The following is a 22345-nucleotide window of genomic DNA, read 5'->3' as shown; positions in this document are numbered from 1 at the left end:
TAAGCACCCATTTTAAAACGGTTAGCTTTTAATACATGGCTCACATATTGTACATGCTTGCTTGCTTGCTAGCTACAGCAATGCTACCGTGTTATAGCACCTGCTGTTGCTATTAATGGTTAGTTGTTACTGCTCAATTCATAAACGTGTGGGACTCCAAAATTCAAATACCGGTAATTTAATCAACAAATTTCAATGTGCACCAAGCTGTTTTATTTATTAGCGCACTTGCAAAAAATTACACTCAGGAATGACATCTAATGATATTCAAAACTCAGTAAAAGTAAAGAATCAGATCCCACCAACGCGTCGCCCAACACGTGTCTGTAGTGTGTCGACCAACGCGTCGGTAGTGTGTCGGCTGATGCGTCGGTAGTGTGTTGGCCAACATGACGGTAGTGTGTTGGTGGTGTGTCGACCGATGTGTTGGCCGACGCGTTGGTGGGATCTGATTCTTTACTTTTCCCCAAAACATTATTACAACGTTGACACTTGACAAATTTTCATTCTTGATAATGACATTGGATATGTCATGTTTTTTTTTTAATTTTAAATTTGGTTCAAAGTGTTCCAAACTGTAAGTTCAACTTTGGTTTTTCCTTTGTTTCAAATTATAATGAAAATTTGACAAAGACAAAGTTTTAAAGCAAGAAGAAAATTGAACAACGACATACATCAAAAGATAAAAAAAAAAGACTTTACTCTTAATATTTCAACAATTTTTCGCCACTGTCAGTCACTATATTGGAACAAGTTGATGGGTTAAATTCTGCATTACTGATTTTGATCTGCTATGTCAGTTTCGGTTTTTAACAGTCAACTAACCATTTGGGAAAGTGTGACTGATGGCAGTGAGAAATAAAACTATTAATTATTATTACTAGAATTTAAACTTTAGAGTCTGCATGTTTAAGAATGGCAGAATCAGCTTTTAAAAGTAAAATTTTTCATTTGCAAACTGACTTTCTTCATCTTAAGTTAAGTGTTCCACTTTCCATCCCATGAAACACTGAAGTTTCTTACAAGTGTTATCATTGAAATAAACATTGTTGGCTGGATTGTAGGTTCGGGTTGAAAAGAAAGACAACAGAACAAAATTATAAATTCCCTCCTCTGTTAATTTCAAGTGTTTAGACTTCCAGAATAATAGTCAAATGAAGTCCATTGGATCCACTGGAAGTAAAATTAATAGTAATGGGACTTGACTCAAAGACCAGAAACATTGCTTTTCAAGACCATTATTTTTTTCTTCTGTTGATTTGTGGTCAGTGAAATAATTAATTAATTAATTAAACTAAAATCCAGTGAAGTTTTGTATCAAAAACAACATACCCGTCCGGTAAATATGTAAAGCAAAAGCCAGTCAAAAGTCAAGTCAGAGGGTGAACCTTCTTAAAAAATAATATACATAATTATATTTTTTTAATATTACATCCTCACTTGAAGAATTTCTAACTGAATTACAACCTCAAGAAATTGAAGTGAAATTATTCAGGTTTCACTTCATATTGGCAGACAGTCTTAAATAACATTGAATTTTGTTTACAAAATTTCATCAACGAAATAAAACTCTTCTCCAAGGCAATAAAGTAATAAACTGCCTGTTGTACCTTATACATAATCTAATAAAATACTCTGTGGCTTTGAACTAAACTGATAATAATACAGTATTATTATATTCAAGACCTAACATCAACTTTTCCCTTCAGAAAAGCATCATTCATTGATAATCCTGCCGTGCTATCTACAAATAAACAGAAATATTCTCATGTTTTTCAAACACCTTTGGCTCACCCAAAGAAACATTGATTATCTAACTGGAATGTTGTTACAATAAATCAACAGGAAACAACTTACAGCAACAATGAGTGACTTACTTTTTCAAAACAAATTGTGAAACAACTTTTTATTGTTTCCCATTGTAAGTACCAGAAAAAAGGAAGGCAACCCAATGAAAACAGGCCAAAATGTATTTTTTTTAAAGTTTCCATTAGGCGTCCTCACATGAAATAACGAAAAGTACATGTATGTACTTGTTCCAAGAGCAGTTCAAAATCAAGGCAACCTCCTTACTCAAGGAATCTAGAGCTACTTATCCATAAGAGAGAGTTGGATTACTTTCTCTAATTCCTCAAACTCCTGCTTTCGTAGTCTCTCATCCTCCTCCAGCTGTTGTTCTGATAGTGCCATGGCCAACTGCAAATCTTCATCGTCCATGACTGCCCCATCACCTTCTTGTCTATTTTCAGTTGGGTTTTCAGCATCATCTTCAGTCCCTGTGTTGCCTGTCTCTTTCATGCTCTCCTGAATTGCACTGAACAAGATAATTATCAAGAATTAACTGATTGTCAGGCCTACTGTGCACTCTGGTCCATTTCTGTGTTTCTTTTTAAAGCAAGTGTTTCCATTTATATTTGTGGATATCCTGCACTTCTGATGGCAAGGGGTTCAACACCCTGCTGGCAACAACTACTTAAGTTCTTACTTTGGCATTTACATGTATACAAAATGTAGGGTTAGCAGATTCTCTTTTACCGGTTTAAGAGAGAGAGAGAGAGAGAGAGAGAGAGAGAGAGAGAAGGAAGCCATCTGCATGTAGCATACCGTTGTAAGGCCTGATCTTCATTCTGTTGACTGTCTCTTAAAGCCTGAAGAGATGCCAAATTTGCAGGATCTTGTTGATACTCTAGTAAACTCTGTCGTATTGCCAATTGAAGAAGTTCATCTTCTTCATCTCCAACAGGAGCTACTAACAAAATAACAAACACGAATACAGATCATGTCCCCAAGATACTGCTCAAATTTCTTGCCTTTGTTCCTTATAGCACATTTTTGTCATTTTACATAACTTTGTACACATACATTGTATATTAATATACTGTGTAAGCTCCAACTCCTTAAAAACATCACAAAAATGGTAAAAAATACCTTACTTTAATACCTTAACTCACACCTTTCTAAATTAAAATCAGTGTTTGAGCCAGCTCAACTGCCTCAGGAGACAATTTGTCCCTCTGTTGCCTTTGCAAATGGACAAATAGGCAATAGCAGGGGACAGAGCATAATTTATTATAACATTAAACTGCCTTTGTCCTATCCAATAAATTGTCTTTCTGCTGCCCAAGGAAATTGCGAGTTTTCGAATTTTGAAGTCGAGCATCACTTTCCTCCTCGTGAAATACGTTTTTAATTTTCTCCTCTGCTTCCTCAATGATTTTATCCGTTTCACGTTGAAAATAACTTGAGATTTTCCTCTTGGACATTGTTCCAAAGAAAATTAGATGTTTACATGATGTACAGAAAGCAAAGATCACTTCGGTCCACAAATGAAACAAGCTGTCAACACGTGCAAATCCAGCCGAAGCCAGTCACGCGTGAATGATGCAAGTCTCATTCTGATTCCAAATATGGTAAAAGTGATCCTCACTTGATTATTCAGCTTAAATTACAAGATGGTAACCTGTGCAAATAATTCGGCAAATAATTATATACATCATCTAGTAGAATGACAGGATTTCATAACAATAAGTTATTGCAGAGTTATTTGGGGAAACACTTTGGCATCTGCTACGTTCAAGCACTTTGAAAACTAATAATGGCATACCAAAACCTTGGATGAAACTGCATAATGTGACAACATTCAACGCTTACGGCTTCTACGTATGTGACAGGTTTAGAATGTTTTTTTCAAGAAGCCAAGTGTGAGACAATAGTGTCTTTGAAAGCATTATTTATAAGATGCTGATAAACAATTTTTACATGAAAATTGTAAAATGCTAGCAGACAAAAAATTAAATGCATTTATTTAGAAGAAACCAGGCTCCACAAATACTTCTGATCGTGGGGGAGAATGTTGCAAGTTCGCGCTCTGGCTCAAACACTGTAAAATAACAGCTTTAAATTAATATTAAGCTCAACATTTAAATTAACAAAAACAGCAAAGCATGTGTCATTCCTTGGAAACACCCAGGCTACTGCTGACTAAACAAAAATTAATATGGATATAAGTATAAACCTTGTTTCGTTAATTGAGAGCTGTCATTAATGATGTACTTACCAACTGGTTGATCCAAGTTAACCTCTCTGTATCCTGCTGGAGCCTCAAAACATGTAGTTTCTATGACACAATGAGCAGATTGATCCAAAGACAACAGGTCTGCTTCCTGTTGTGCGACTTCACCTTCCTCATCAAGCTCTTGAATGTCAGCTTTTACAGCATGGACACCATTAACAGAGGACTCTGTTCCACCAATGTTGCCAAATGTTACTTTGGCATTGAGGACATGAAACAGTGGAATTTCTAAACAAAGCCATGACATGATAATTTATTATAGATGCGGGTTAAATTAGGATTCCGAAATAGGGAAAGAATTTCGCTGCCAAACCACTTTAAACACAATTTTAGAGAATGCAGATTACCATTGTCAAATTAATAAAATTATCGCTATCAACATACACATGTACAGTATCACCAACTGCCAAATGCTGGAATGACTCAATACAGTAGCTAAGTGAGTACTTTCATCCGTGATTGGTACAGATATCATTTTCATGTTTTCCCATGGCAAACTTGATAGTTCATTCAAGATCTTACTTCAAATTGTCCATTTGTTGTTCTCTTGTGGTAATCAATGTTACTCTCGACTTGCAATCTCTACTTACCTATTTTAACTGGGAATCCAGCTGGCAAATGAAGGGCAATGAAGTCTCTCAGCTTTGCAAAATGGGTATTGCTGATAGCCTGTTATACAGTAAACAAGCAGCTTTAGTTTGAAAGAAAACAATGCTCAAGTCAGAGTTAAACACACATGTACATGTATATAGCTGTAAGTGTATCAGCCTTTTTAGGATATGCCATGCCAGTATTTCAATTAAGTGAAATCAGATTAAACAATTAATGATTTCAGCCAACTTTGATTTTTCTTATAAAACTACCCTGGAGTGAGAAAGGCATGCAAAAGTTGCCTCTAACCTCAAAGTTGTTCCTGGGTCTATCAATAATTATGATTATATATTTGGCCTTAATTAATTACATGTATCTCTCATTAAACCTTCCTAAAATTTATAATACACTAACATGATTGTACAGTAAACTATTATAATTTTATCATAAATAATTATATAGGGCTGGAAATCAAGAGAGTGTTAAACCACTGAAGGTCAAAATTATTTTAACCTGAATGTAACTTTTAAAATAGAAAGGAATGTGATCAAAAAGCACAGTTAACGCAGAAAGAATTTCAGAACCAATTTTCAACATGTTTGAAGGTACCCTTTGCTGGCCATTTGCCAAAAATATGAGTGGTAAAGAAATAAATACTTTTGCTAATAGTTAAAATTAGCCGGCTACAATGTACCCCAAATTATTATTATTATTATTATTATTATTATTAATTAATGTCACTACTCACTTCAAATGTCATTTTGGTCAGCACCTTATAATTAGGCTGCAGTACAACATGTGTTCATTTGAAACACTCATACATGTATTACTTCACTTCTTATCATTTCAAACCTTTATAATGCATGTTAGTTACTACATGTACATGTATTCCTTTTTGTCTTGTTACAGTTAGAAATGATCCGATTTCCGTTATTGGGGTTTTATGTTTTTGGCATGGGTTACCTGGGAGAGAGTAAATTACTGGAACGTGTGTTGTATACAGTGTATTGCTACATGTATATATTAAATTTTCATTGGTTGATATGGTCGCTACTTAGGAGCTACCCCAAAGTTCAACTAAGTCACCATGATTACGTAATTATAAATTTTATCATGTTCCTTTACTTTTGCATTAGGCCTTTACTATTCCTTGCCATTAGTTTCATGTTTAAGTACATGTCGTTAGCTTTAATTAATGTACCTAGATTTTCATTCTTTTGCATCCCAGTTCGAACCACACATCAGATCATGACAAGAATTCACATAAAGTTGCATCGTAACAATAATGATTGCTTCAGACATCCCTAGCAAGTCCTAGATTCACTTGGAAATCAGCTATCACAATAAAGTGTTTAAGCTCGTGTTTCAAGTGCAGTGACCGTGTGCCTTCATTCTTTGTTAGAGCTTTACAATCAAGTGGTCGTTGAAGGCCACAAGGTGTTTGCTAAAAGATATTTCAGGTTCCTTAAAATCCAGCCTATTTTTCGGCCTAGTCGTTCTGTTCCTTCTACCACTTATATGTACATGTAACAATTAGAAGCATGATCAAAATGACATAAAAACAATGGAAACTGCTTACCAGCAATTTGATGATTGGAAGAACTTGCTCCCCAAGAGACAATGGGTGTTTATCAGCCATTGAAATAGTAGCTTTAAACTTCTGTTTTTTCACTGTCATTTCTTTAAGTTTGCCAATATCTAAAAAAAAGTAAGAAAGAAACTGGAAATAATACCGTGTTACAAATTGCGACTCATATTATGTTCTTTTTCTAATGTGTTTTTTATTTGTTGATTACTCTTGACTATTGTTTGTTGTTAAAGGTAAAATAATGAGCATTGACAATTTAACTTGTCTAATACAAGGGAAAGTTCTGTGGTATAAAGGCTAACAATGCAATGTCAGTGGTATTGCTCTATGCATTATTTTTCCTCAAGGGTTGTCCTTAAAAAAAGTGCAGTATGAGTTGGATATTTGCATGGACGTTCCTTATTTCTAATGACTGCAAACATTTTGCAAAGCATTATGGATTTCCTTTGTTGGCCACAACTACACTGTACAAGTACTAGCTATCAAAATTAATTTCATACTGACACTGGTAATCTACTGCCCTCTCTAGTTGAACTTTAACTTAGCAGACCAAAGAGCAAAGACTCAAATGCACTTGCAACAATGACTACTGTTAACCAGTCAAATCCATTCCCTATACAGATACCATTTCAAAGCATGAGAGGAAGGAATTTAACCAGTTGTGATTTGTGGCTTTAAAATATAATTATAAAGAAATGTTGATTGTTAGGCATCAATAATTATAATTAAATTTGTAAAAACTGCTCATACATGTACTGTACATGACATAGTTTGGCCTTGGATATTTTAACAATGGTGATGATATGACTCTTCTTGGAAGTACAGTACATGTATTGTTTATTAAAGTGCTCCTGTGACCACAATATCAATTTTTATTTTTCTTTGGATTCAAGCGACCAAAGTTTTAAGCCTTGATTTAAAAGAGACACCTGTTTATTTTAACTGGAATTTTCCTATTTAATGGTCCGCCATTACTAACTTTAACATCTTGAGAGAGCTGGATCAAGGAGAAAATGATGTCAAAAGCTGACTAAATAGTTAAAGAATGCAATGCATGTGTACACTGCTGAATTAATATGCAGCACAGGAATTTTAAAATTGCATTTTGCACATATGATAAGCTGCATTTACATGCTGAAATTTCAAAGCTCAAAATTTTGCCAGTCAGATGTTCAAAATCTGAAGGAAAAAAGGAAGTGATTTTTTTGATCACAGGGGCACTTAATTAAAATAACTATTTTATGACCCTCATAATAATCATTTGCGCCCTTGCTAGGTTTAAGTACAAATCCACAATTATTATTGTCGTACTGGCTTTATACAATGTACCTTTGCCATTTGGCTCTGAGGATGGACTAAAGTATTCCTCTATGGTCATGTTGTAAGGATTTGAAGATGTTGGATCAATAACACATCTGTTCTGGTCATCCTGTTTTTAAAGAAAAGGAAAGTTCCAGTGAAGGACATGGGCTTCTGATTAGCGACATTTGGATTTGTTCTGAGTTAGCCTTCTCAAGATTAATACTTTTTTAATGTTGTATAATCAACCACACACTGGTGGCTCAGTTGGTTGAGTATCAGGCTGTCATGCGGGAGGTTGCAAGTTTGAACACAGGCCAGATCAACACTCAGGATCTTAAAATAATTGAGCAGAGGAGAAAGTGCTGCCTTTTTAATTTCATTGCAAATGATGAGACTTTCAAATCTTCTCGTATAAGGACTATATAAACCGTAGGCCCCGTCTCACAAACATCTGCTACTGTATGTTCAGAAGTTCCCTGTGGGACGATAAAGAACCCACAAACTATTTGAGAAGAGTAGGGGATGAAATCCCTGGTGTTGTGGTTGTCCTGTTCTCTCAAGGGAAGTGGCCGGCTTGGTGGTGATGTCTCTAAAAAGGCTTGTGGTGTATGAGGCCACCTAAGCAGAAACAGCCAAAAGTCAAAAAGAGACTTTGTCCAGTTCTGGAATATGTAGATGTAGATGTAGATCAATATTAATGTAATATTATGCAGTGCAAGCCTAATATAAATAACTACATGTATTGTTTAATTCTGTAGAGTTGGACAATAAAGAGACAATATTACATACTTCCAAAAATTGGGAGGGGAGACCACAGGTGCTGTGTGTCTTTTGTTTGATGCCTTCATTCAAAGGCATGCGCTGGCCTTATTGATCCAGAATTATGTAAGAGACATGCAACCTCTTTATAGTCCATGTGCCTCCACCCCACAAATCTTGGTGAACAACTCAATAGGCCTTTTGCAACTAACGATCACATGGGCAACTAACGATCACATGGTACAAAATCCGCAATGCTGGAGGCAAGCTCATTATTATTCCCCCACTGGTACATTAAAACAAAGAGACCTGAACCAGTCAAGCTTGACTTGCCTTTGTTTTACAACAACAACAACAACAACAACAACCTTTATTTACCCTCAAATATTACAAATACAAATACAATTATAAATAATATTAGTAAATATTTAGAGGGTACTGGCACCTGAAATAACCCAGTAGGGGCGCGCCGGAATACCATGTGATCGCTAGTTGCAAAAGGCCTATTGCTGTAATATTTTAAGCACATTCAAAAGCACATTTGTTTCCAAATAATAACAGTGTTTGGTGGAACAACAGCTAAAATGAAAAAGAAACTTATTGTACCTACAGTAATTTCAGTCTGTGACCCCAGCTGAAGATGTACAGTAGATTGACAGAGGGCCAATGATCCGTATGTAACACAAAGCAAGTACATTGACACCAATAACTATTTCACATCAATTTTTACCTCAAAATTGGCTGAAAAATTCTCTTCCTCAATCCCTAGGAGAGTTTGAAACCCATTTGCAGCAAAGGTGTCATTTGTGTCTAAAGCAGTATCAAAAGAAGTAAAGGTTGCAAGTCTCTCAACTCGTTGTGTCCCCATTACCCGCTCCACAGTCTAATTTAGGGTGGTTAATGCCAGATGTAACTTTTACTCGGCAACAAGGCACCTCTTTACCTTTTGCCTTGTAATAGCGATACTTAAATATTTTACTCTGTCTAACACCAGTGAGATGATTTTATTTGTCAAAGGGGGCCACGTCAGGGGTGATAGGGTGAAAGGAGCAAAGGGTTAACATCTACACTGGAGAATTGCATGTATAATAAGTACAATCACCACTTTCTCACTAAATTTTGTTACAGTATTTTCATCTCCAGTACCTTTAACTCACACAAAGAGCAACAAAGAAACCCTTAATTAAGACTACCAGGATCAAATTCAACGATGGTCAGAGCCGGTCTTGAACCCGGGATCTCCGGATCTCAAGGCAAGCACCCTAACCACTGGACTGTAAGAAAGGGCAATTCAGTGAAACATGCTTACTCTGTGCAGCCTGTTTGTCTTCAGCATTCAAATGTTCCACCCTTGTCTTTGTAAGAACTTCAACTCCACTTGCTGTATACACTTTGCATTCAAATCCATTGATGATTTCTGTTTTATCTCCACCCCATCCCCACATGGTCTTGTGTCTTGAAATAATAAACAAAATAATAGCGATGATGATGATGATGATGATGATGATGATGACAGCATTATCATCATAATAAGAAAAACAAAAATTCAGAACTTGGCATAAACTTTGGACATTAGATTCAAGCTGTACAAATACTGGTCAAGCAGATCAAATCAAATCAAATGTTGGTTTTTGGTAAAAGGCCAAATTATTAAAACTGGAGTACCCCAAAACACATCCCTGAATCCTGAATAGAACAAACTCAACCCACAAAATAAGAAATTTGAGTCCAGGGATTGAACCTGGAGCAGTATTCAACTACCACAAAGAAACTACATATATCTCAATAATGTTACAATGGTATTATTATTTTGTACCAGTTGTTAAAATATCAATAAACTTCATTTTATCTTCAAAGGAAATTACTCACTTTGCAAAATGGCTTGTTTACAAGCTGATGTAAAGGAATTTCATGGGAATAATCAAAAGTAACATACCGTACATGTAATTCAGTAGCACAGATCTTATCTTGTAAGAGAATTGAGTGACTGGATTTTTCCAAAGTTGGTCACTACTCGAGCAGAATGGTTTTTCGATATCACAGATTTGTGGGGGAAAGGTTGGGTAAGATAGACACAATGGGGAAGATCAGGGAGGGGTAGGAGAAGTAGAACAGAAAAAAGGAATGTCCCATTCTTTTTTAGACCCCATAAAAAACAAAGCCCCTGTTTTTTAACCCTTTGACACCCAAACCAACCTAAACTGGCCAGATTTAGTATTTTACTCTGTCTAACACCAGACGATTTTACTCGTCAATGGGGAACCCCTGGGAGTCAATGGGTTAAAATCTAGTGCTGCACCTTGTAAAAGCAATATTGTCTGTGTTAAGCATGGTGGCAACAGCTGGTGATGTAAGTCTGGTATTCACAACATCATCTGATGGTTTCACAGCTTCTAGATCACGGAAATCCTCCCTACAGAAAGAGTCATCACATTGCTTGCAATTACAGTTTTTAATACTATATAAAGCATTTTCTATTCATATATTATTGCGTTTGAGCGAAACAAGACGCTTACTTATCGAGTTGATTTGAGATTTTCTTCATGTGGATGACTACTCACCTCGATTTGATGCAGGAGGGGCGGGGGGGGGGGGGGGGGGGGGGGAGGGAGGGAGTGTTTGTTCATTTATTCAATATTAGTATTAGCTACACGTATTTCTAAGGTCTCTGACAGTCCTTGCCTTCCGAAACCTTTGGTAGAGGAGAAACGTTGGATCCACAAAACGTGGACATGTACATGTACATGTAAATGTGACGATAAACTTCAAAACCAACACAACCTCCAAACAACATACCAACTTCTGCGTAGATTAAATTGCCATTTGATGCAACATAATCATCCTTGTCAGTCAAAATGTAAAATCATTATTGTATTTTAACGAATGGAAGGCAGCTTGAAAACCATTCAATGCAGTTCATGTGTAACATCACACTTAATCGTTAAGCCGCGACTACACGAGTGATTTTTTGCTTGCGCTGGTGATGCGATTTTTTCAAACTTTGTTGCATTGTCAGCGCGAGATGAAAATTGCAAGTGTAGCCATCCTTGAACAGGCGACGTGACAGGTGAAAAAATCGCAAGAAAAAAGTTGCCAGAGTTGAAACTTTCACGACAAATCGCACCCTGCAACTTTTTGCCCGTGCTTGCGACGCGCCTAAAGAGTATTTAGCCAATGAAATTTAAGTAGGAATGTCTGTTTATAGTGCCCAGGTCTCTTGAAGTATGCGATTCACGCGGCCTTCAGTTTGTCGGCAAAATTTGTCACAAGTGCAGCCACCCTAGCACGATGGCGACGCGACAAAATCTGAAAAAAATCGCATCACCGGCTCAAGACAAAAATCGCTCCAGTAGCCACGGCTTTAATTAAACTGTGTGCTCACCACAGATCTAGGTAATACATGATTGTACATGTACCTGATACGCAGGGTTTCCCTGAAGAACCTTTTCTTGTCATGGTCAATCTCTAAAAATTCTCCCCCATCAACTAAAACAAATCAACAATATGTGCTTTGAATTACATTATTTTGACACTTCATTCCTTCACTGCAATTTTTGTTTTCAACCATATTTAAAAAAGGAGAAGAATTCTGGATTTTTTCTAATCAGATGTGATACACTGAGAAATGCAGGTTGATAATTAGATGTACTTTAAGTAAAACCAAAAGTTCAAAGGGTCATTAAAGTGTAACAATGTTTGTTCATTTACTGTATGATATGTAAGAAAAATTTACATGTACTTTTGTTACCTCCACCCTTGAAAACATAACTCCTATTTCCCCTCTGCCAATCACTCTGGTCAAAACCAATCAGAGTTGTGTCTGCTCGTACATTTGCACCTGTAAACAGAAATAATGATTGTCTACATGTACATGTTAACCCATTGACTCCTGGGGGTTCCCCTTTGATGAGTAAAATTGTCTGGCATTAAACAGAGTAAAATACTAAGTATGGCCGCTGTAGGTCGGTTTAGGGGTGAATGGGTTAAACAGAAGAATTGCATGTAACTCACTCCATTAGATTTCATAGTACAATTTTTAACCTATTGACTCCTAGGAGTGAGACTCAAGTGATAGATTTTACTCTGTCTACTGCCAGACGAGGGAGGAGGGGAGGGAGGGGGGGGGGGACCTCACTCCACCAAGTACCGTGAGCAGTGGAAAATAAAAACTTGAAAGTTTCCTTCTTACCACATTTGTATATTTTGTATGTATCACTGGGGCACATTCTTGACATGAATGGTACTGAAAACAGAAAGCAGCTACATCAACACAAGATGTCCATTAACAATGAAAACATGTAGCAGCTGTCACAAGGTCTCCTGTAAAATAGCATTAATTATTTTGTTACCCTCTGACATAAGTTAAAGACAAGACAACAAAACACATTTCCTAATAATAATAATAATAAATTTTGTAGCTTAACGGCTAAATTACAAGAGTGGTCAAAGTACTAATCATATATAAACATTATCATGAAACATTTTACTAGGAATATCTATATGTAATAAATTTGTCGAGACAGTTGGTAGAGGCCATGGCGAGATCCTCTCTGATGGTGCCTGAATGTAGATTGTATCCATGGGACACAGTTGTGTGCTGTGGCAGCAAGTTAGCAAGGACACCAATGTCCTGAACTCTCTGGATAAACTTCGTGCATGCTGAGACACGCCGATCCGAGAGAGTACCCAAAATAGACAAGTATGAATATTATTGGTTCAATACCACCTTACACCATTTGCTTTTAAATGATTAAACTTTTTGGCTGGAATCATTTAATAAGAAAAGAATGCATACCCCAACTGGTAAACTCCCATCTCATTTCAACATAGAAATCTGGGGCCTGTTTTGCAAAATAAAATTAATTAAACACAAGTTTCAACACAAAATAAATGTACCACCCATTTATGGGTCCATTGGGTGACCATTTGTAGCTAGCAGCTACATATACACGTACTGTACAATCATGTAGTTATTCTGATGGAAATTTCATGATGACTATTTACGTAATAAAACCTGAGTGTTATAAATAGCATCTCTTTTTGTAGTCAGCATCCTTAAGCCATAACAAAAATCCCAGAAATTAGCTCAGACAGCGTATCAGGTAAAGATTCACCGTGAGCCTTATAAAAAAGTATAATTATAATATTTAACTTATAGTAAAGAAAAAAGGTGGGCCACTGAACACATCTGAAGACAAGACTACCGGTATCATGTGCGAGCTGGTGGATTCAACCTTTGCCAAACCAACTACATGTAAGAGTCTAGGGAGAAAGTTTTGCTTTTGTAACTTTGGTAACATCATCTGCTATTTAGTGCTCGCACTTTCAGGTTTTCTCAGATGATGCCAATAACATTATCTGTTGACTCTTTCTCACATAACACTTTCACAATCTATAATTATGGGAAGTTAAAGAACCAATAACATGTTTTCAAAATTAATAGACGTTCATGTACTCCCTGCTGACAAGGTCTTGCCCTATGGTGACTATTTCTGAATCCTTAAGTCCTTATTGTATTTCAGCTTGTAACATTTCTGTGCTTACTTCTAACAACACGGTAAAAAGAGCCAGACTTTAAAATTATAAACAATCAATTTAATAAATAATATTATCATCTTACAGCATTGAGTTCATCAAGAAGTTCAGGAATTCCACCAAGTCTTTGACTTCCTCTTTGAAAGTCTCTATGTTGAAGCACAAGTGAAAGGATTTCTGGGTTTCCAGTGCTTACTGCCTCATGAGATACTAAAATGGGGAAAGGCAGTTAATTATTCGATTTCTTTTTTTTTAATCAATTCCTTTCATCCTAACTTTCAATCAGAGGTCATGCATCTCTAAACAACTGGAATTTCTTTGTTTTGCTTTCAGATAGTACAATATTTTCCTTTCATTTTCATTATCTATAAATAAATATAAGTCACTAACAATCATACATTAAACTCCAAGAATACATGTACGTGTCAAGCAATCAGACAAGTTTTTCAAATTTCCATGTCAATCAAACAATAGTTACAGTATTAGGATAGATATTAAAAAAGGGTTGGACCCACTTTTAAAGTCAGACATCGTTTGAAGCTAATCTGGTTTGGATGAACTTTAAAAGGAACGATTCAAGACATTTAATTTGTCAGTTACATTCATTATTCTTCAAACCACAGAAGAGGCAAACCAATTTGTCTGATTGTCAAACTGGTTGAAGTGTGAACACAACTCTACTGTTTACCTTCTTGATTTATGCTGACTTTTTAACAACACCCCGTAAATGAAAAAAAAAACCGCTTCCCAAGAATTGTACATTGTAAAAATAATTTTGCAGATTCTACGGAAATTATTACTGACGGACATTAACCCCACCGAAAGGTTTAAATCACACTAGAAAATCTATTGAAAACGTCACATTGATGAAAAAAGCTGTTGGCAGATTTTGATTTTATATGTGGCTTTATTATTTCGCATCTTTTTTCCCTATGATATTAAGGTGATCGTCTTGCAGCGTATCTACTTTATGGAGACACATTCGAAAAATCGATGATCAATTAAAAATGGCCGGACAAAGCTACCTACCGTTCCAGCCATCCTTGTTGATGGCGTTAGCATCACAACCGCCGCTCAAAAGACATTGTACACAGTCAACATATCCAAGACTAACCGCCAAATGAAGAGGTGTTCGGCCACGGGGATCAACCACTTCTTTATTGTGCTAGAACAAAACCACAAACAGTGCCAAAATATTTTGTCCGGGTGCTGGCAAAACAGGTGAAGTTAAGGACAGCATCCACCTTGCAGTTTAAAAACCAAACGTGTTCGTTAAAGACGAGAGATGAATACGAACCTTGTTCAATGCGAGTTCTTCTTCAAGTGAAGCAGCATCTTTATGCCAGACGTGCCAATGTAATGGGAAGTCAGACAGAATTTTATCTCTGCTAATTTGGGGTGGAGAAGCGACCAAAATGTCCTTCCCTCCACTAGCCGCCATTACATGTATCGTTGCTTGTCTCTTTTTGCGGTCGGTACTTGGAGTAAGCCTGCCTGTAGTGTACCAGTATTAAAAATAATACTTCCTCATGTGGTCACGCAACACAAGGTGTTGATGATATGTTTGAGATTAGTTTGATCATGAGGGGTGAGCGATTTCTAATTTTACAATGCACAGGACGTACCGAACGACCTTCCCTTTTCAGTTCAAAAGGCTATTAATCCGTAACTCCTTTACCTCGTATGTTCTGTAACTCTGTAACTTCTGTCACTTCTGTTACTCTGTTACTCTGCTGACTCTGCAACTCGGTAACTTTTGTTACGTTTGTAACTCTGTAACTTCTGTAACCAGATCTCATGCATATAACATACCCACCACCAATCACATCTGTTACTCCGTTGCCTTTCTAACTTCTGTAACTTTTGAGGCTCTTCGTATACCATATAGCAACATAACAATCGCCGGTTTCAAACTGATCGACAACAGGCCATTACAACTAATGAAGGGATTTGTTCAAGTTCTACAGAAAACAGAGATTAAGGGCCTGCACATGGCGAATTTCAGCCCGGTTAGCCGGGTTGGGCCGGGCAAACGGGATGAAAAATACATGTAATCGCTATCATTTTCATGTATATACCCACCACTAGTCTCCAACTACGTAAGACACGCTAAATTATTTAATTTCCCAGTATTCAGTCATCCATAGAAATTTACCCCATTTACCTTCATCTATATCTATTTACCTCCATTTATAAAAATTTATCATCATCCGTATTAATATACATTCACTCCTGGTCATTTACCATCATATTCATTAACCCTCATATACCTTCATCAACCTTCAATCACGTTCATTTTCCGTCCTTTACCTTCAATCACGTTAATTTACCGTCATTTACTTTCATCTACCTTCAGTCATGTTCATTTACCTTAATATACCTTCATTCACTTCCAACTACACGTACCTTCATTCACGTTCAAGATTAAATCACGTTTATTTACTAGCGTCATTTACCTTCATTAACGTTCATTTACCTTAATATACATTCATCTACGTATACATTCATTCACGTTCATTTGCATTCATTTACCTTTATTCACATTCATCAGTTTACCTTAATATACCTTCACTGATGTTCATTTACCTTCATTTTCCTTCATCTACCTTGATTCACCTTCATTCACCACCGTCACCTTCATTTACTTTCATATACCTTTATATACCTTCATTTACCTTCATCTGCCTTTATTCAAGTGCATTTATCTTCATCTACCTTCACATACCTTCACTATGATTCACGTTCATATACCTTCATTAACATTCATTTACCTTAAGGACGGTGCCTACTATTGTTATTGCGCATACGTTCTGCGCATCTCGAGATAATCGGGTTTCCTGTCGGTGATGCTTACTAATACAGTGATATTTTTGCGCGGTTTAAAACTATGCGGAGAAAGTAGATCTTAGTAAGTACTCTTGGTATCCAAAAAGAAAACATGGGGTAGCCATGCATTTTTGGGAGATAATTAATCTTCAATTTGAGAAAGAACGCCATACATTGGTTTGTATTTTAAAGTTTTTTACAAATATTATACACCCATTATCTTTGAAAAATGCGTGGTTACCCCCAATTTTCTTTTTGGATTTCAATAACACTTGTTAAGATACTCTTATTCTTTGGCCATTTCAACTTGAGTAAATATAACAAGCAAACTGCGGTTATAAACATAACGAGATAACGCATGTTTTTTTGTTATTTTAATTTTACTTGTTAAGATCCACATTTCCTGCATAATCATAAACCGGAGCAAAAATACCTTTGAATTAGTAGGCACCGTCCTTAATATACCTTCTTTTACGTTCACTTACCTTCATATACCTTCATTTACCTTCACTCACGTTCATTTACATTATAATATATCTCCAGCTACCTTCAGTCACGTTTATTTAATTACCTTCATCTACCTTCATTTACGTTCATTTACCTTCAGCTACCTCCATCTCCCTTGGTGTGAAAAATGAAACTCCGACATCATAGGAAAATAGAAAAGACAGTGGCAAAAATAGTAAAAAATAGGAATTCTCATCCCAAAATAGGAACTAAATAGACAGCTTTCCTTGAATTCTACCCTCTCGAGAGGGTCTCAATGAGGATAGCTTTCACGACTAAGGGTTTTGGGAGCAGTTGGCCCATCGCTACTTTCTGCTACCGACCTCACCTCCTGGCACGGCATTGAGGGAGAGATATGTCGGCCCGAAACCATATGAGACAAATCCCATGCCTACTCACAGCTCCATTAAACGTAAGAATTCGATGGCTTATATATTCAAGGGAAAAGTCATTTTATCTGTCATATGGTAAACACTAGAATCGCAGAACACAAAGTGTGCGCACGTGTTCTGCGAAAGGTAACATTCATACATGAATAAACCTTATTTCATCAAGAATTTCAGAATAACTACAGGAGCTTATGTCTTAATGTGTCTTCGAGACATTACATTTACTGCTAAAATACATAGCATATACAGATACCTACTAAATACATAATATTTAAAGATATATTCATTAGAAACGGATTATCCCAGAGTCTCTCGTAACCCGACCCGCTGGTCAAAGGGAAAAAAGACTCTGGGAACGAGATTGCAAAAGCCGCTGTACACAATGCGGCCCTGGATTCTCTTTTAAAACATGTAAACTCATAGGTACGGATAAAATCAGGGAGCGAATTCCCCAACTTAGCTAATACGTAAGAAAAAAGAGAACTAAGACCATAACTGGTTGTTCCAGGTTTATTGAGGGACAGAATGTAATTTCCGCGAAGATCATGCATAAGAAGGGGACGGGAGAGAAAACGTACACTTTTCAAATATAAATATTGTTATTCTCTTCAGTATTTACATTATTATACCGTTTCTTTGACACGAGAATTACAGCGAAATGAAAGCACAACTTTGTCGCGAATTTTCTATGATAAAATATCTTCAGAAATCCAAAATCTAAGTTAACAGCACACACCAGGCCTACTCCTGAGTATCTGGCTAGAAATCATTTCCTCTGGCCGCGCTTCAGCCATTCGATAAGGGCCAGTCTCGTGCTTCTTAAGTTGCCTCGCTCATGCCCAAAAAGAATTCTGGGTAATTCTGCCATTCCATGACAAGGGAAGACTCCCGATTCTCCTTTCATAGTTTTTTTTCATAAGTGTCGGGTTACCCAGTCCTACCAGCAAAATACCGCATCGATTAAAGGTTTTAGCTTTCAAAACTTGCCCAGATTGTGCCAGTAGGTCCTGGAATTCGTCCACAGAAAGGCCAGAGAGACAACTTCACTCGTGAACCACCATGTTTACAACAGAGCATTTTAGGCGTCCCAGTCTGCATGAAACCATCTCTCGCCTCTGTCTGAGACAAGACCAGACACACACGGTTTTTACGTTACTTTTATGCTTATAAAGACAACTAAAATGTCAGTTGCTGCTAGAAAAAAAAAAAAAACCAGCATGTTAATTTTTTTTTTGGTAGGCTAGGTATCGAAGAGCCAGAACGTTTGCGCATGCGCTGACGGAATGTTTGAACAAGAGAGAAAAACGCAGTACCTCCAGACACCGGCGCTGGAGCGTCGTACCAAACGAGTCATCCCGGGATTTCGGCCCGTGCGATCGCTTTTGGACGCAGTTGGCCCTTCACTGCTTTCTGCTACCGACCTTGCCTCTCGGTACGGCATTGAGGGAGAGATATGTCGGCCCCTAAACCATATGTGACAAATCCCACGCCTACTCACAGCTCCAAACCGCCCTTGTCAATATAGCGTAACAATTAGATGGCTTATATATTCAAGGCCAAAGTCATTTTCTCTGTCATATGGTAAGCACTGGAGTCGCAGATTACAAAGTGTGCGCATGCGCCCTTCTAAAGGTAACATACATACAGTCATAAGCTTTTTCCGAATAATTACAGGAGCTAATATCTTCGAGACATTACATTTACAGCCAAAATACATACCATACACAGATACCTACTATTAAAGATATAGTCATTAAAAAGAAAAGCCGCTGTACAAAATGCGGCCCTGGATTCTCTTTTTAAGCCAGTAAACTCATAGGTACGGATAAAATCAGGTAGCGCATTACACAACTTAGCTGATACGTAAGAAAAAAAAGAACTAAGACCATAACTGGTTGTTCCAGGTTTATTGAGGGACAGAATGTAATTTCCGTGAAGGTCATTCATAAGAAGGGGACGGGAGAGAAAACGTACACTTTTCAAATATAAATATCGTTATTCTCTTCAGTATTTACATTATTATACCGTTTCTTTGACACGAGAATTACAGCGAAATGAAAGCACAACTTTGTCGCGAATTTTCTATGATAAAAATATCTTCAGAAATCCAAAATCTAAGTTAACAGCACACACCAGGCCTACTCCTGAGTATCTGGCTAGAAATCATTTCCTCTGGCCGCGCTTCAGCCATTCGATAAGGGCCAGTCTCGTGCTTCTTAAGTTGCCTCGCTCATGCCCAAAAAGAATTCTGGGTAATTCTGCCATTCCATGACAAGGGAAGACTCCCGATTCTCCTTTCATAGTTTTTTCATAAGTGTCGTGCCACCCAGTCCTACCAGCAAAATACCGCATCGATTGAAGGTTTTAGCTTTCAAAACTTGCCCAGATTGTGTCAGTAGGTCCTGGAATTCGTCCACAGAAAGGCCAGAGAGACAACTTCACTCGTGAACCGCCATGTTTACAACAGAGCATTTTAGGCGTCCCAGTCTATATGAAACCATCTCTCGCCTCTGTCTGAGACAAGACCAGACACACACGGTTTTTACGTTACTTTTATGCTTATAAAGACAACTAAAATGTCAGTTGCTGCTAGAAAAAAAAAAAAAAAAAACCAGCATGTTAAGTTTTTTTTTTGGTAGGCTAGGTATCGAAGAGCCAGAACGTTTGCGCATGCGCTGACGGAATGTTTAAACAAGAGAGAAAAACGCAGTACCTCCAGACACCGGCGCTGGAGCGTCGTACCAAACGAGTCATCCCGGGATTTCGGCCCGTGCGATCGCTTTTGGACGCAGTTGGCCCTTCGCTGCTTTCTGCTACCGACCTTGCCTCCCGGTACGGCATTGAGGGAGAGATATGTCGGCCCCTAAACCATATGTGAGAAATCCCACGCCTACTCACAGCTCCAAACCGCCCTTGTCAATATAGCGTAACAATTAGATGGCTTATATATTCAAGGCCAAAGTCATTTTCTCTGTCATATGGTAAGCACTGGAGTCGCAGATTACAAAGTGTGCGCATGCGCCCTTCTAAAGGTAACATACATACAGTCATAAGCTTTTTCCAAATAATTACAGGAGCTAATATCTTCGAGACATTACATTTACAGCTAAAATACATACCATACACAGATACCTACTATTAAAGATATAGTCATTAAAAAGGAAAGCCGCTGTACAAAATGCGGCCCTGGATTCTCTTTTTAAGCCAGTAAACTCATAGGTACGGATAAAATCAGGTAGCGCATTCCGCAACTTAGCTGATACGTAAGAAAAAAAAGAACTAGGACCATAACTGGTTGTTCCAGGTTTATTGAGGGACAGAATGTAATTTCCGCGAAGGTCATGCATAAGAAGGGGACGGGAGAGAAAACGTACACTTTTCAAATATAAATATCGTTATTCTCTTCAGTATTTACATTATTATACCGTTTCTTTGACACGAGAATTACAGCGAAATGAAAGCACAACTTTGTCGCGAATTTTCTATGATAAAAATATCTTCAGAAATCCAAAATCTAAGTTAACAGCACACACCAGGCCTACTCTTGAGTATCTGGCTAGAAATCATTTCCTCTGGCCGCGCTTCAGCCATTCGATAAGGGCCAGTCTCGTGCTTCTTAAGTTGCCTCGCTCATGCCCAAAAAGAATTCTGGGTAATTCTGCCATTCCATGACAAGGGAAGACTCCCGATTCTCCTTTCATAGTTTTTTCATAAGTGTCGTGCCACCCAGTCCTACCAGCAAAATACCGCATCGATTAAAGGTTTTAGCTTTCAAAACTTGCCCAGATTGTGTCAGTAGGTCCTGGAATTCGTCCACAGAAAGGCCAGAGAGACAACTTCACTCGTGAACCGCCATGTTTACAACAGAGCATTTTAGGCGTCCCAGTCTGCATGAAACCATCTCTCGCCTCTGTCTGAGACAAGACCAGACACACACGGTTTTTACGTTACTTTTATGCTTATAAAGACAACTAAAATGTCAGTTGCTGCTAGAAAAAAAAAAAAAAAACCAGCATGTTAATTTTTTTTTTGGTAGGCTAGGTATCGAAGAGCCAGAACGTTTGCGCATGCGCTGACGGAATGTTTGAACAAGAGAGAAAAACGCAGTACCTCCAGACACCGGCGCTGGAGCGTCGTACCAAACGAGTCATCCCGGGATTTCGGCCCGTGCGATCGCTTTTGGACGCAGTTGGCCCTTCACTGCTTTCTGCTACCGACCTTGCCTCCCGGTACGGCATTGAGGGAGAGATATGTCGGCCCCTAAACCATATGTGACAAATCCCACGCCTACTCACAGCTCCAAACCGCCCTTGTCAATATAGTATAATATCCTTACTGCATACTCATTACCCCATCGCAAAAGGTTAAGTTATGGGAAGAGTTCGCTCCTGCCCTCACCATCACGACCTAAACGATTAAAGCCTCCACTGCCCCAAAGAATCGCCACAACAAAGGCAAGACAAGAGCACCATTCTTTATTTCCTCCCAATACTCAGAAGCCTCGTAACAAACAATCGCCACCCCCGCCCCTGACTATTATTGGTCTAAGCCAGCCGATACACCAGCCCTAAAGTATTACTAGAAAAACATTGGTAACCCATAACTAGAAGATACACCGGAGGTTGCTAGGATGGGAAATCGGAGTCCGAACAAGACACGCGGTACTCGAGAGGAGTCGCTTAGAGATAGAGGAGGAACCAGCTACAGTGGACATTTTATTGTAATGGTTAACCATATCGCCGTTCCTCCATCCCACGTAACGAGAAATCTCCCCCG

At 37.8% G+C, this 22345-nt stretch overlaps 1 protein-coding gene across 6 annotated transcripts; it reads right to left on the bottom strand.

Moving 5' to 3' along the window:
* Positions 1-683: 683 nt before the first annotated feature.
* LOC138045085 (ankyrin repeat domain-containing protein 13D-like) lies at positions 684-16609 on the bottom strand. 6 transcript variants are annotated; one of them, XM_068891462.1, is made up of 18 exons: positions 15526-16022; positions 15145-15341; positions 14877-15012; positions 13933-14057; positions 13108-13153; positions 12502-12555; positions 12061-12150; positions 11729-11798; positions 10612-10725; positions 9622-9767; positions 9043-9122; positions 7581-7680; positions 6243-6361; positions 4663-4741; positions 4058-4300; positions 2605-2749; positions 2119-2314; positions 684-1744 (listed from the first exon to the last, which is right to left on the bottom strand). In XM_068891462.1, the coding sequence occupies exons 1-18, from the start codon at positions 15644-15646 to the stop codon at positions 1721-1723; spliced, it is 2085 nt and encodes a 694-aa protein (XP_068747563.1). In that variant the 5' UTR covers positions 15647-16022; the 3' UTR covers positions 684-1720. The 6 variants fall into 6 exon arrangements, with proteins under 6 accessions (XP_068747563.1, XP_068747564.1, XP_068747566.1 ...); XM_068891463.1 differs by lacking the exon at positions 15526-16022 and adding an exon at positions 16573-16609 and having other exon boundaries at positions 684-2314; XM_068891465.1 differs by lacking the exon at positions 15526-16022 and adding an exon at positions 16523-16591 and having other exon boundaries at positions 684-2314.
* Positions 16610-22345: the final 5736 nt, after the last annotated feature.

This window comes from Montipora capricornis, chromosome 4, assembly GCF_036669925.1.
Source record: "Montipora capricornis isolate CH-2021 chromosome 4, ASM3666992v2, whole genome shotgun sequence".
NCBI classification, from domain to species: Eukaryota; Metazoa; Cnidaria; class Anthozoa; order Scleractinia; family Acroporidae; genus Montipora; species Montipora capricornis.
This window is presented reverse-complemented; position numbering and strand designations above follow the sequence as displayed.

Coding starts and splice junctions, on each gene's coding strand:
- LOC138045085 (XM_068891460.1), bottom strand. CDS start 15,646: ATGAGATCTGGTTACAGAAGTTACAGAGTTACAAACGTAACAAAAGTT. Junction 12,556..13,107: donor ATGGGAGTTTACCAGTTGGG/GTATGCATTCTT, acceptor TTCTGTTTTCAG/TACCATTCATGTCAAGAATG. Junction 6,362..7,580: donor CTCAGAGCCAAATGGCAAAG/GTACATTGTATA, acceptor ACTTTTTTTTAG/ATATTGGCAAACTTAAAGAA.